This window comes from Salmo salar, chromosome ssa10, assembly GCF_905237065.1.
Source record: "Salmo salar chromosome ssa10, Ssal_v3.1, whole genome shotgun sequence".
NCBI classification, from domain to species: domain Eukaryota; kingdom Metazoa; phylum Chordata; class Actinopteri; order Salmoniformes; family Salmonidae; genus Salmo; species Salmo salar.
The window spans coordinates 16242076-16254758 of NC_059451.1; the positions used below are offsets into that span (position 1 = coordinate 16242076).

Here is a 12683-nt window from a genome sequence, read left to right on the forward strand (position 1 = left end):
CGGATGAATATAACAAGAAACCTGTTCGATCACCATGCACTGCAAAATCATACTGGCTATGGATTAAGAAATTTGTCTTGGCCCCTTAGACCCTCAGAAACTTTTACAGATGCACAATTGATAGCATCCTGTCGGGCTGTATCACCGCCTGGTACGGCAACTGCACCGCCTGGAACCGCAGGGCTCTCCAGAGGGTGGTACGATCTGCCCAACGCATCACTGGGGGCACACTGCCTGCCCTCCAGGACACCTACAGCACCCGATGTCACAGGAAGGCCAAAAAGATCATCAAGGACATCAACCACCAGAGCCACGGCCTGTTCACCCCGCTACCATCCAGAAGGCGAGGTCGGTACAGGTGCATCAGAGCTGGGTCCGAGAGACTGAAAAACAGCTTCTATCTCAAGGCCATCAGACTGTTAAATAGCCATCACTAGCCGGCTACCACCCAGTTACTCAACCCTGCACCTTAGAGGCTGCTGCCCTATAGACATGGAATCACTGGTCACTTTAATAATGGAACACTAGTCACTTTAATAATGTTTACATACTGCTTTACTCATCTCATATGTATATACTGTATTCTATTCTACTGTATTTAGTCAATGCCACTCCGACATTGCTCGTCCTAATATCTATATATTTCTTAATTGCATTCTTTTACTCTTAGATTTGTGTATTGTTGTGAATTGTTAGCTACTACTACACTGTTGGAGCTAGGAACATAAGCATTTCACTACACCCACAATAACACCTGCTCAATATGTGCATGTGACCAATTTTTTAAATATATTTTTTTAAATGGAGAACATCAACACGGCAGAGGATATAGCCATTGGACTTGGGGCTCTGCTCGGCCTTTACCTCATATTTTGATTTTTGCCACTAAAATCATAATAAACACTGAGAACTAAAATATTGTGTTGCTGTTATGCATATTGTTATCATTAATAATAACAGGGGGGGGTAGTTCAAAAATGAACCTCAAAACGTTCTTCAACACGTTCTTCAAAACGTTCTTCGAGGATCCATTAAAAGGGATACTTAGAATAACTTATAGGGGTTCCCCTAAACCCCTAAAGGATACTCCAGGAACATTTTATTTTTAGAGTGTACCATAAAGGCCTGATTGGGGGAGTGCTGCTCTTCTGGAAGGTTCTCCCATCTCCACAGAGAAACTCTAGAGCTCTGTCAGAGTGACCATCGGGTTCTTGGTCACCTCTGTGACCAATGCCCTTCTCCCCCGATTGCTCAGTTTGGTCGGGCGGCCAGCTCTAGGAAGAGTCTTGGTGGTTCCAAACTTCTTTCATTTAAGAATGATGGAAGCCACTGTGTTCTTGGGGCCTTTCAATGCTGCATAAATGTTTTGGTAACCTTCCCCAGATCTGTGCCTCAACACAATCCTGTCTCGGAGCTCTACTGGCAATTCCTTCGACCTCAAGGCTTTGTTTTTGCTCTGACATGCGTGCCTTTCCAAATCATGTCCAATCAATTGAATTTAGCACAGGTGGACTCCAATCAAGTTGTAGAAACATCTCAAGGATGATCAATGGAAACAGGATGTACCTGAGCTCAATTTCAAGTCTCATAGCAAAGGGTCTGAATACTTATGTAAATAAGGTATTTTTGTTTTCAATATTTAATAAATTTGCTAAACAAATTAAACATGTTTTCGCTTTGTCATTATGGTGTATTCTGTGTAGATTGCTGAGGATTTTTTTTTATTTAATCCAATTTAGAGTAAGGCTGTAACGTAACAAAATGTGGAAAAGGTAAAGGGGTCTGAATACTTTCCGAAGGCACTGTATGTACAATATATATGTATGCGGCAGGTTGCCCAGCGGTTAGAGAAGCAAGCCAGCAACCGGTTCGAATCCCGTGTCTGACGGGAAAAATCTGGTAGGAAGAGAGCTGGCAATCGGAGGGTTGCTGGTATTAAATCCTAGATGCAATTGTCTGCCGTTGTGCCCTTGAGCAAGGCACTTAACCCCCCACAACAACAGCTCTCTGGGTGCCCTGTGTGGCAGCACCCCGCACCTCTCCAAATCCTGTGTATTTATGTGTCTTTCGGAGGGAGTTAAAAGCGGAAGTCAAATTTCAGTTGGACGCTGTGTGCAATTGACCAATAAAGTGATCTCAAACTTAATGTGAGTGTGTGTATGTGTGTAAAATAATCCTTCAAACCTCCAGAGACTTTGCGAGTGAAAGGTTAAAAGTAAACCAGCTTTACCTGGCGAGGTACTGTCCGGACGATGGCACCTCGTGCTTGTTGGGCTTGTCGTAGCAGTTGACCATGTTCTGGATGAGCGCCAGGTCGGGACGCACCACTGTGGCTGCTGCCACAGCTTGGCCCACCAGCTGCAGCGCGTCGCGGATGTAGAAGTCCAGCGGCTTGCGCTCCACCTCACCGTAGGCTAGCAGCCCCAGGGGCAGGCCGATGGAGTGCAGGGTGTCGGGGCTCAGCGGGTAGCCCAGCACCCAGTGCACTGTGGGCAGCGTAAGCCCCAAGTCCTGGGCACTCCGCAGCACCGCCGCTGCACACTCCGGGTCGGCCCCGAACAGCAGCACCGCGGCCGGTGGCAGGATCTGACTTGGCCCCTGCCCCCGGAAGTGTTCCGAAAGGAAGTCCTGGATTTCGGATTCTGTGGGTCCGGCCCGGGTGAGGTTGAGGAGGGCTCGGAGGTGCCAGCGGGTGGCGCCCCAGCCAAGGTGGCTCTGGAGCTCCAGTAGTTCCAGCAGGCCAGCCTCCTCCCAGCCCTGGCACAGCACAGCCATACCGTCCTGCCAGCCGCTCCGCTGGAGGATAGTCAGCAGCAGCTCTGACAGGCCTGACGGGGGGATCTGCGTAACCATCTGCAAGTGGAAGCGGTTCTGGGAGGAGATAGAGAGAGAGACAGAATAAGAAGATTGTCAGATCTGAAGAAAAGGACTGGAGCATGAGTCACGCAGTTGCTATAATCAATGATAGCATTGCTCACCCTTTGTAAAGCACAGTGAGGGTATGACATAGTGGTTATGTTACATTTGGCAGAGCAACCTACATACTCTATTGACTTTACACTCTTTTCAGTATGACATTTGCTTATAAATGAGTTGTGAACCATCAATGTAGGGCTTATAAAATGCATTATGAAGGCTTCATTTTCAAAAAGGAAAATAGATCAAGCTGGATATAAGAACCAAAACAAATTATTCGGTGAAATATTTTCGGAGAGACTACAACTCGACTCACTGACTCAAATTCAAACGCCCTCTGTATGTTAAAGGATGGAGAAAAAATGTTCTCTTTAAAAATGGTTATCTTTATAATCCCTTTTTCATTAAACAAAACTTTGAGCTTATGCTCTCCTTAGTCACACTTTGACTCAAAAAGCTATATCAACAGATGAAAGTGCTGATTTCAATCCATCTGTTTCAAAAGCCTTTGATTACCGCCACATAGCCAGGCTACCCGTCTTCATAACCCTCCCTGACATGCTGCTAATTTGCTCTGCTGCAGCAAGCACAACAGGAGAGATTAAACGCACAAATTGCAATTCATGCTTTGTCTCGTCGGGTTCCCCCTTGTGTTTGTGGGTCTCCGTTCGTGTTCCCCTCTCTCTGACAACCTCAAACATTACATTAAGCAGACGCTCTTATCCAGAGCGACTTACAGTTGTGAGTGAATACATTGTCATACTTTTTTTGTGTGCTGCTCCCCCATGGGAATCGAACACACGACCCTGGTGTTGCAAGCGCCATGCACTACCAACTGAGCCACATGGGACCCAGTCACTGGGACCAGTGCGTCAGAGGAGAAGTTAGGTAAACGTTAGATACACGTATGTTTGCAGGCAGCATCCACAAAGCATTTCAATGACGCTCATCAAAAGTTTCAGTATTCTTCTGCTCCAGATAGAGAGATCAAGGCTTTGTTTCTCCTGCAACTGAGGGAGAAGTAGCTTTGTATTCAGCTCCTCCCTTGGCATAGAGGAAAACAAAAGATATGGAGCAAAACAAAAGAGCTGATCGTGGACTTCAGGAAACAGTAAAGGGAGCACCCCCCTGTGTACACGTCGACGGGACAGCAGTGGAGAAGGTGGAAAGTTTTAAGTTCCTCGGTGTACATATCACTGACAAACTGAAATGGTCCACCCACACAGACAGCGTGGTGAAGGCGGCGCAACAGCGCCTCTTCAACCTCAGGCGGCTGAAAAAAATGTGGCTTGTAACCGAAAACCCTCACTAACTTTTACAGATGCGCAATGGAGAGCATCCTGTTGGGCTGTATCACCGCCTGGTACGGCAACTGCACCGCCCACAACCACAAGGCTCTCCAGAGGGTGGTGCGGTCTGCACAATGCATCACCGGGGGCAAACTACCTGCCCTCCAGGACACCTACAACACCTGACGTCACAGGAAGGCAAAAAATATAATCAAGGACAACAACCACCCGAGCCACTGCCTGTTCACCCCGCTAACATCCAGAAGGCGAGGTCAGTACAGGTGCATCAAAGCTGGGACAGAGAGACTGAAAAACCGCTTCTATCTCAAGGCCATCAGATTGTTAAACAGCCATCACTAGCACAGAGAGGCGGCTGCATACCGACAGACTTGTTATCATTGGCCACTTTAAGAAATGGAACACTAGTCCCTTTTAATAATGCCACTTTAAGAATGTTTACATATCTCGCATGACTTATCTCATATGTATATACTGTATCCTACACTATCTATTGCATCTTAGCCGCTCTGTCACTGCTCATCCATATATTTTAGATTTATATATTCTCAACCCATTCCTTTACTAGATTGTGTGTATTAGGTTATGTTGTGGAATTTGTTAGATATTAGGTGTTGTTGTGGAGTTGTTAGATATTACCTGTTAGATACTGCTGCACTGTCGGATCTAGAAGCATAAGCATTTTGCTACCCTCGCAATAACATCTGCTAACCATGTATATGGGACCAATAACATTTGATTTGAATAGACTGATGTTGCCCTCTAGAGCAGGGGTGGGAAACCCTCTAGACCAAGGTTGGGCAGCTCCCTTTGTTTCATGAGCTGCTGAAAACATACGCTCCACAAGTACAGAGTGAACAAAAAGGCCATAAATGTGTCTGTAGTTCACTTTGAAGTGTACTGTGCACCTCTTTTTTTTTAACATACTTGTTAAAAGAATATGACTTTCTTTCTATCATCTCGACATTGCTTCTCTTCTTGTGGGTTGTGTTGGCCCTTAGAAAGAATGGTGTTCAGATTCTCCACCTTTTGATGAGCTAAAGCTCAAAATCACAGCTTACTATCAACTAATGTGTCCGTTAGTCAGACTTGACAATGACACACACATGGCACACAACCAAAAATCCTGTCATCAAAGCATCTTACTTCTTATGAATATTCATACGTACCTTTTGTGCCAGTTTTCGCCAAACCATGTGAGGGGTGTTTTATTATATAATTTATTATAACTACCAAACCAATCCTCTTAGTCAAAAAAGGATACCATCACACTGACTGTTGCCTCCAAATAAAAGGGAAGGATTATCGTTATTTGTGCCACATCTCAACCATATCTTCACCAAGCTGGATGTAGTACAGTTTAAAAAAGCCTCTGATGCCTGATTTAAATCCAATTGGCGACAGATTTTCAATATGCGCATTTTCCTACCAGAGATGTTTCTATCAAATTGACTTATTGCGGATAAAAGGCTATGCGTGATGACATAGTGCACATACAAATATATTTAGCTTTTGAATTCCAATGTACCGAATAAAAAAGTTAAATAGAGCACACTCGCATTTTAAACTCTGTTGGCTAGAGTGCACGTATAAAATGAGATTATTATGCAAGATAATTTGTATTTCTCAAATGGCAGCCAAGCATCGATGATCATGTTACCAGAATAAGACCCTCGATATTTATTGAAAAGGAGCATCAAGCGCATCACCTTGCACTTTTACCACCCTGTGAAATTCATCAAAATGTATTTAATCTGTAGCGAAATAAACGACATGCTTCCCAGTCGTAGTGGGAGGACCACACAACATATCATCGTGGGACTCCAAGTTTACTTCGATATGATGGTTATTATATAAATTTTTGCGCATAAAAGCGTTTCCACAACATTCCTCGCATAATTAATTTGACATACACAAAAGATCCCACCTTTTCTAGCGTATTTTGTTTTGTCGACATTTGAAAAGTTTACCAAAAAACATTTCCTGTTTCCATCAGGCCTGTCATGAAATGTTTTATTCGCCATGTACTGTACTTGACTCGCATAAAAAGGTTGAATGGAACGCTTGTTCGTGATTTAGAAAAATCCTGGACGTTGGTTGATTCAATCAAATATCATTATTTCTCACCCCATGTGAATAGATTTATTTACAATGTAATTATCCTTTTCACAGGTGCACTAAACCCAGCCCGTCACCAATTCAATGAAAACCCTCAATAACATCTCACTGAGACCACAGGAGTATACCATATGTGAGTTCTTCCTGTCTTGCAAAGCCTTTTGAAAATGACAATGTAGAGGTGCATTATAGAGGTACTCTCAGAGCACACAGAGGTCAACAAGGGTAACTAATGGCTCCAATAACCTGAGGGAGGACAAAAGAACAAGGACATCATCTCATAGTGTTTGATTGGAACCTGGAACTCCAAAGGGAGAAGAAAAGAGAGACCGAAATAGTGGGTGACCACAGAATGACAGGATCCATTTAGAATCCAATCTTTCTTAGTCCTGGAAATGGAAATAAATGGAAAAGGGAAATTGAGGGAATGAAGATTTTAAGATTCTGTCCCAATTCCTTTACCACATGGCAGCAGCCAAAAATCTTTCTCTAACATTTGACTAACAGACAGCGGGGCAGTCATAATTGTGACCCAGGGGGTTCTGGGTACCTCCATCACAAATCCGGACATAAACATTAAGTATATGAAGGTGTGCATCACAATAAGAGTTACACATTCTTATGTTGATACAGCCAACTATTTCAAGAGCACCCCCAGGAGTCACTGTGTAATTCATTCTAATACTGATGATGACAGGAGGAGAATATGGTGAACGGGAAGTAGACTAGAGGACACTTGTAAGTGTTTGCACCTATGCAAAGTTTGCTCCCGTCTTTTTCAAAAGGAAATAAATGACAAAGATAAAAACATGACTGTCTTTTATCTACCCTTTCCTTTTAGATCTTATCCCTCCCCCAATATCCTTGTTTTATCTTTAGTTGAAACGCTTCTGTTTTGTTCCCCCCGAATATAGAGAATCATGAACCTCCCTTTGTTTACACTTTACCTTACGATCTTATCTGTCTCCCAACACTTGTTTTACCCTTGGTTCAAACTGATATATTTTATAACCTGTGGAATAGGAATATAGCAGGCAGAAACTGTGCACTGGTGTGAAGGCTGAGTAAATCCAGCCCTAGGGAAAGGACAGAGTTCAGATAGATATGGAATAGAGGTGAGTGAGGTGGAGCACCCAAGGTTCCTATTTATTCTCTGTACTATGATTTTTTTTATTTAATACCGCAACCATTTTTATTTTTCATTTATTCATGTTTGATAGAATCGTACAGGGGGAGGTCATTCAGAGTTGAGGCAGGAATCATAACGTCATGTCAGAAGGAGTATCCCTGCAAACAAAAATACGTCATTAGGACTTCCCCGGAACATCACAAAATGGTTGTCTAAAGTGGTCAGGACGTTGTGTCATTGTTCATGAGGTTTTGTCTAGTTCCTGGATTGTCCCGGGGATTTCCCCGAAGATGTTTTTAGGACATTCTTACGATGTTGTGTCATGGTCCCCCTGGAGGTTTTGCCTAATTCACGGTTTGTCCCAGGGATGTCCCAGAGGTTGTTTTTAGGACATTTTTGGGATGTTGTGTCATTGTACCCTGGAGATTTTGTCTAGTTCCCGGTTTGTCCCGGGGATGTCCCAGAGGTTGTTTTTAGGACACCATGGGATGTTGTGTCACGGTGCCCTGGAGGTTTTGTCTAGTTCTTGGTTTGTCCCAGGGACATCCCAGAGGATGTTTTTCGGACGTTCTTGGGATGTTGTGTCATGGTGCCCTGGATGTACAGTTGAAGTCGGAAGTTTACATACACTTAGGTTGGAGTCATTAAAACAAATTTTTCAACCACTCCACAAATTTCTTGTTAACAAACTATAGTTTTGGCAAGTCGGTTAGGACATCTACTTTGTGCACGACACAAGTAATTTTTCCGACAATTGTTTACAGACAGATTATTTCACTTATAATTCACTGTATTACAATTCCAGTGGGTCAGAAGTTTACTGTGCCTTTAAACACCTTGGAAAATTCCTGAAAATAATGTCATGGCTTTAGAAGCGTCTGATAGGGTAATTGACACAATTTGAGTCAATTGGAGGTGTACCTGTGGATGTATTTCAAGGAAGAACACCATCCCAACCGTGAAGCACGGGGGTGGCAGCATCATGTTGTGGGGGTGCTTTGTTGCAGGAGGGACTGGTGCACTTCACAAAATAGAAGGCATCATGAGGCAGGAAAATTATGTGGATATATTGAAGCAACATCTCAAGACATCAGTCAGGAAGTTAAAGCTTGGTCACAAAGGGGTCTTCCAAATGGACAATGACCTCAAGCATACTTACAAAGTTGTGGCAAAATGGCTTAAGGACAACAAAGTCAAGGTATTGGAGTGGCCATCACAAAGCCTGGAACTCAATCCCATTGAATATTTGTGGGCAGAACTGAAAAAGCGTCTGCGAGCAAGGAAGCCTACAAACCTGACTCAGTTACACCAGCTATGTCTGGAGGAATGGGCCAAAATTCACCCAACTTATTGTGTGGAAGCTTGTGGAAGGCTACCTGAAACGTTTGACCCAAGTTAATCAATTTTAAGGCAATGCTACCAAATACCAATTGAGTGTATGTAAACTTCTGTCCGACTGGGAATGTGATGAAAGAAATAAAAGCTCAAATAAATCATTCTCTCTACTATTATTCTGACATTTCACATTCTTAAAATATAGTGGTGATCCTAACTGACCTAAGACATGGAATTTTTACTAGGATTAAATGTCAGGAATTGTGAAAAACTGAGTTTCAATGTATTTGGCTAAGGTGTATGTAAACTTCCGACTTCAACTGTATGTCTAGTTTCCGGCTTGCTCCGGGGACGTCACCTGATTGTCACAAAGAAAGGGGGTGTTATGTTATGTTTTGCTGACTGGAGCCTATCTGACCAATGTCATATCCCTCATACCGATCTCTCTGCACTCACGCGAGATATAGGTTTACAGTATGTAGCCAAAGAGCAACCTGCAAATGACCCATCCAGGAACTCTGGCCTCACTTTGGAGCCTTCAAACACATTTGACTTCTAAAAAAGAAAGAGGTTCTGATAGACAGTGGGCTTTGTGTCTAATGCAGACTCCTCTACTCAGCACAAACCTGAATGTATTCTACATTTCAAGTGTTTATCTGCCTTATAATAGTTTTGCCAAGTGCATTGTCAAGTTCAGGCCTATAGCTAAGAACTTCCACAGTACTCTACAGATCACTCAAACCCAAGTGAGCGTGACCTGAATATGAAAAACAGGGAATATGCAACAGAAGAGATGCTTCTCATCTGAGTTTAGGCTTTATTAATTGGTTTCTTTGTGAATGTTCATCCTTTTCAGAATGGAGTAATATCTCAGATGGAATGTGCCTACGTGGGCCTATAATTTCACGTGTGGAATCTTGCCAGCTACCACAGCATAACAATATCAACCCGTTCCATATAGTCATTTTCTGAAACTATGGCCACTCAAGTCATTGTTATCTACAGATATAAGATCTTAAGTTGATTACCCTGTTGCAGGACATGTTTTACTTAGTCTATTTTAGGTTTAAAAAGGCTTCTGAAGTTTGTAATTTCCACTTTTAAATTTCAGACATGATTTTCCCCTTATGAAAAATGTACCAACCCCTACAAAAATGTCCATTATTTATAATACATATAATAATTCAAATTTCCTGCTTCTGAATGATACTTTTCCTGCTGTAGCAAACTGTCTCAAATGAAGATCCTATATCTGTACGACTACCATAAAAGCCATTTCTAGAGAGATTGCTCATCATGACAAATGTAGCATTAGATCATGTTAGAGTAGTAACATCACGATAATAACATAGAACAAATTATATTCCAGAGGGCTCCATCTGACGATTTTCTCATCAGTGATGGAATCCATAAGAGGGATTTAAAACCAGTCGTGTAATGTGGTGAAAACTCTTAAGTCATCTCTCCGGTACAAAATGCATTGAGCAGATTAGGCTAGACTCCAGGGCATACAGACTAGCAGTTTGATTAGCTTCTCTTAACCAAGCCTAGCTAAAAAAAACGGTAGAACTGTAGAAAGGTGCTGGTAGTTCATGTTGGTCGGTCTGAGACAGGTGCTGCATAGAAATCTGATCTACAAATCACCTCAATCAGAAATACTATTGAGCTGCCTTTGCACATCCTTATTGTGAAAAGATGATCAAATCTGTGAAACCCCTTGTTAAAGCCACGCCACAGATCAGGTGGCAGTTACCATTCAATCAACAAATGAATAAATTGGTTACCACAGAGTTCAACAAACACGGGCAGTTACATTCACCAATACCCGCCACTTAGTTTACAAACAAAAGTTGCTCAAAGTGGGTGAGGAGAGATCGAGAAGTGTGACTTTAAGGCCAACCCTCACGAGCAAGCAGGTGGTGAGAAAAAGCAATGTTACTTTCTCCAACATCACTGCTATTTTATAAAACAGTACATTACATTAGTCTTCTGTGAATGAGAAGTAGCATAGAGACACTAGGAAGGTTCAAACCTGACTGGAGCGAAGACAAAAGAAAAGACGGGCAGAACTGATGGACCTTGACGTCTTTGACAGGAAACAAAAATTGACAATAATGATAAGAGAAGAAAACCTCATGTGGAACATTGGAAGAGAACAGCAGTAAGCCTTTTACAGCTGAGGTAAAACTGAATTCATATAAAAGACTATAAAGAATTGGAACAAACCTATTTAGTATTGGCAGACCATGTTTAATCTTAGGAATGCACTATTCTCTTGAGCCAGACTCAAAAACTTGTATTGGCTCAGCCTTCTGGCCATAGCTAGACTAGAAATGCACATACAATATTAAATATTAGAAATGCAATATGAGAGAAATGTCTTTCCCATCTCTTTCTTGGCTTCTTAGTTTGCTTATGCAACTCATTTCCAAACATGCATGATGTGCAACCACATTTTTACATATACATCCAATATGTTTGGAAATGAGCCCACCTAAATACTAAAATAAACATGGTCTGATATAGTTTCAAGTTTCATTAGTCGTATGTACAGGATACACATAGTATACACTGTGCAACAGAACGGTACCTCGCAGGTTCCTTCTCGACAATAAAACACCATTAAGAAATAATAAAAGATAAGAATACGAACAAAGTAAATGGCAACTGTATTTTCTTACTGCTGAGAGATTTTTCTGATTAAAATAATTACAGTTTTCTGAATCTGATATGAGATTGACTGGTTAGGGAGTCATTTCTAGCAGAGGAAGTGCAAACAAACTCAGTAGTTTCTTGCTGCACTGCTGTTATCCTCAAACATGACAATGAAAACCCCAGAATGCATTCTGCTATGGACATGTTTCTTGCCCCCAAAAAATACATTCCAGAGAACTGAGGAGACAAGTGTGGGTTTTCTGAGAGAGGCAGTCTTGTTTACACTGCCTTCCAAAATAATTCATACCCCTTGTCAACTATCTACACATAATACTCCATAATGACAAAGTAAAAGCATGTTTTTAGACATTTTAGCAAATTTATTCAAAATGAAATACAGAAATACAGTATTTCCTTTACATAAGTATTCACACCCCTGAGTCAATACTTTGTAGAAGCACCTTTGATTACATCTGAAGTGTACAATATTTGCCCATTATTATTTGTTTAATTCTTCAAGCTCTGTCAAGTTGATTATTGATCATTGCTAGACAGCCATTTTCAAGTCTTGCCGCAGATTTTTCAAGCCAATTTAAGTCAAAACTGTAACTAGGCCACTCCAAAACATTCAATGTTCTCTTGGTAAGCAACTCCAGTGTAGATTTGACCTTGAGTTTTAGGTTATATTCCTGCTGGAAGGTGCATTCATCTCCCAGTGTCTGTTGGAAAGCAGACTGAAGCAGGTTTTCGAATAGAATTGTGCCTGTGCTTATAGCTGTATTCTTGTAATGCTTTCTTTAGGAGAAGTATTGGAGTCAGGCGCAGGACACAGGGATGAGTGCCAACAAAACGTGTTTACTGAAAACCATAATAAAACTTCTCCCACAGTAATAAAACATAGTTGGGAGAAACACCTCCAACAACTACAAAACAGGAAACAATCACGGACAAGACAAACAGGAAAGCCAGAGGGTTAAATAATGAACATAATCAGGGAATATGAAACAGGTGTGTATAATTAAGACAAAACCAAACGAACAGGGAAACATAGATCGGTGGTAACTAGTAAGCCGGTGACGTCGACCACCGAACGCCACCCGAACAAGGAGAGGGGCCGACTTCGGCGGAAGTCGTGACAATTCTGTTTCTTTTTATCCAAAAAACTCTCCGTAGTTCTTGCCGATGACAAGCATACCCATAACATGATCCAGCCACCCCCCTGC

The 12683-nt window shown here is 42.1% G+C and overlaps 1 protein-coding gene across 2 annotated transcripts in view; it reads right to left on the reverse strand.

Annotated features, from left to right (window-relative positions):
- Positions 1-12683, reverse strand: part of LOC106613616 (glutamate receptor ionotropic, NMDA 3B) — a 102990-nt gene that overhangs the window by 29062 nt on the left and 61245 nt on the right. For both annotated transcript variants that reach the window (XM_014216062.2, XM_014216061.2), the window contains exon 2: positions 2231-2871. In XM_014216062.2, the coding sequence (XP_014071537.2) occupies positions 2231-2871 (641 nt within the window). The remainder of the gene's footprint in view (positions 1-2230; positions 2872-12683) is intronic.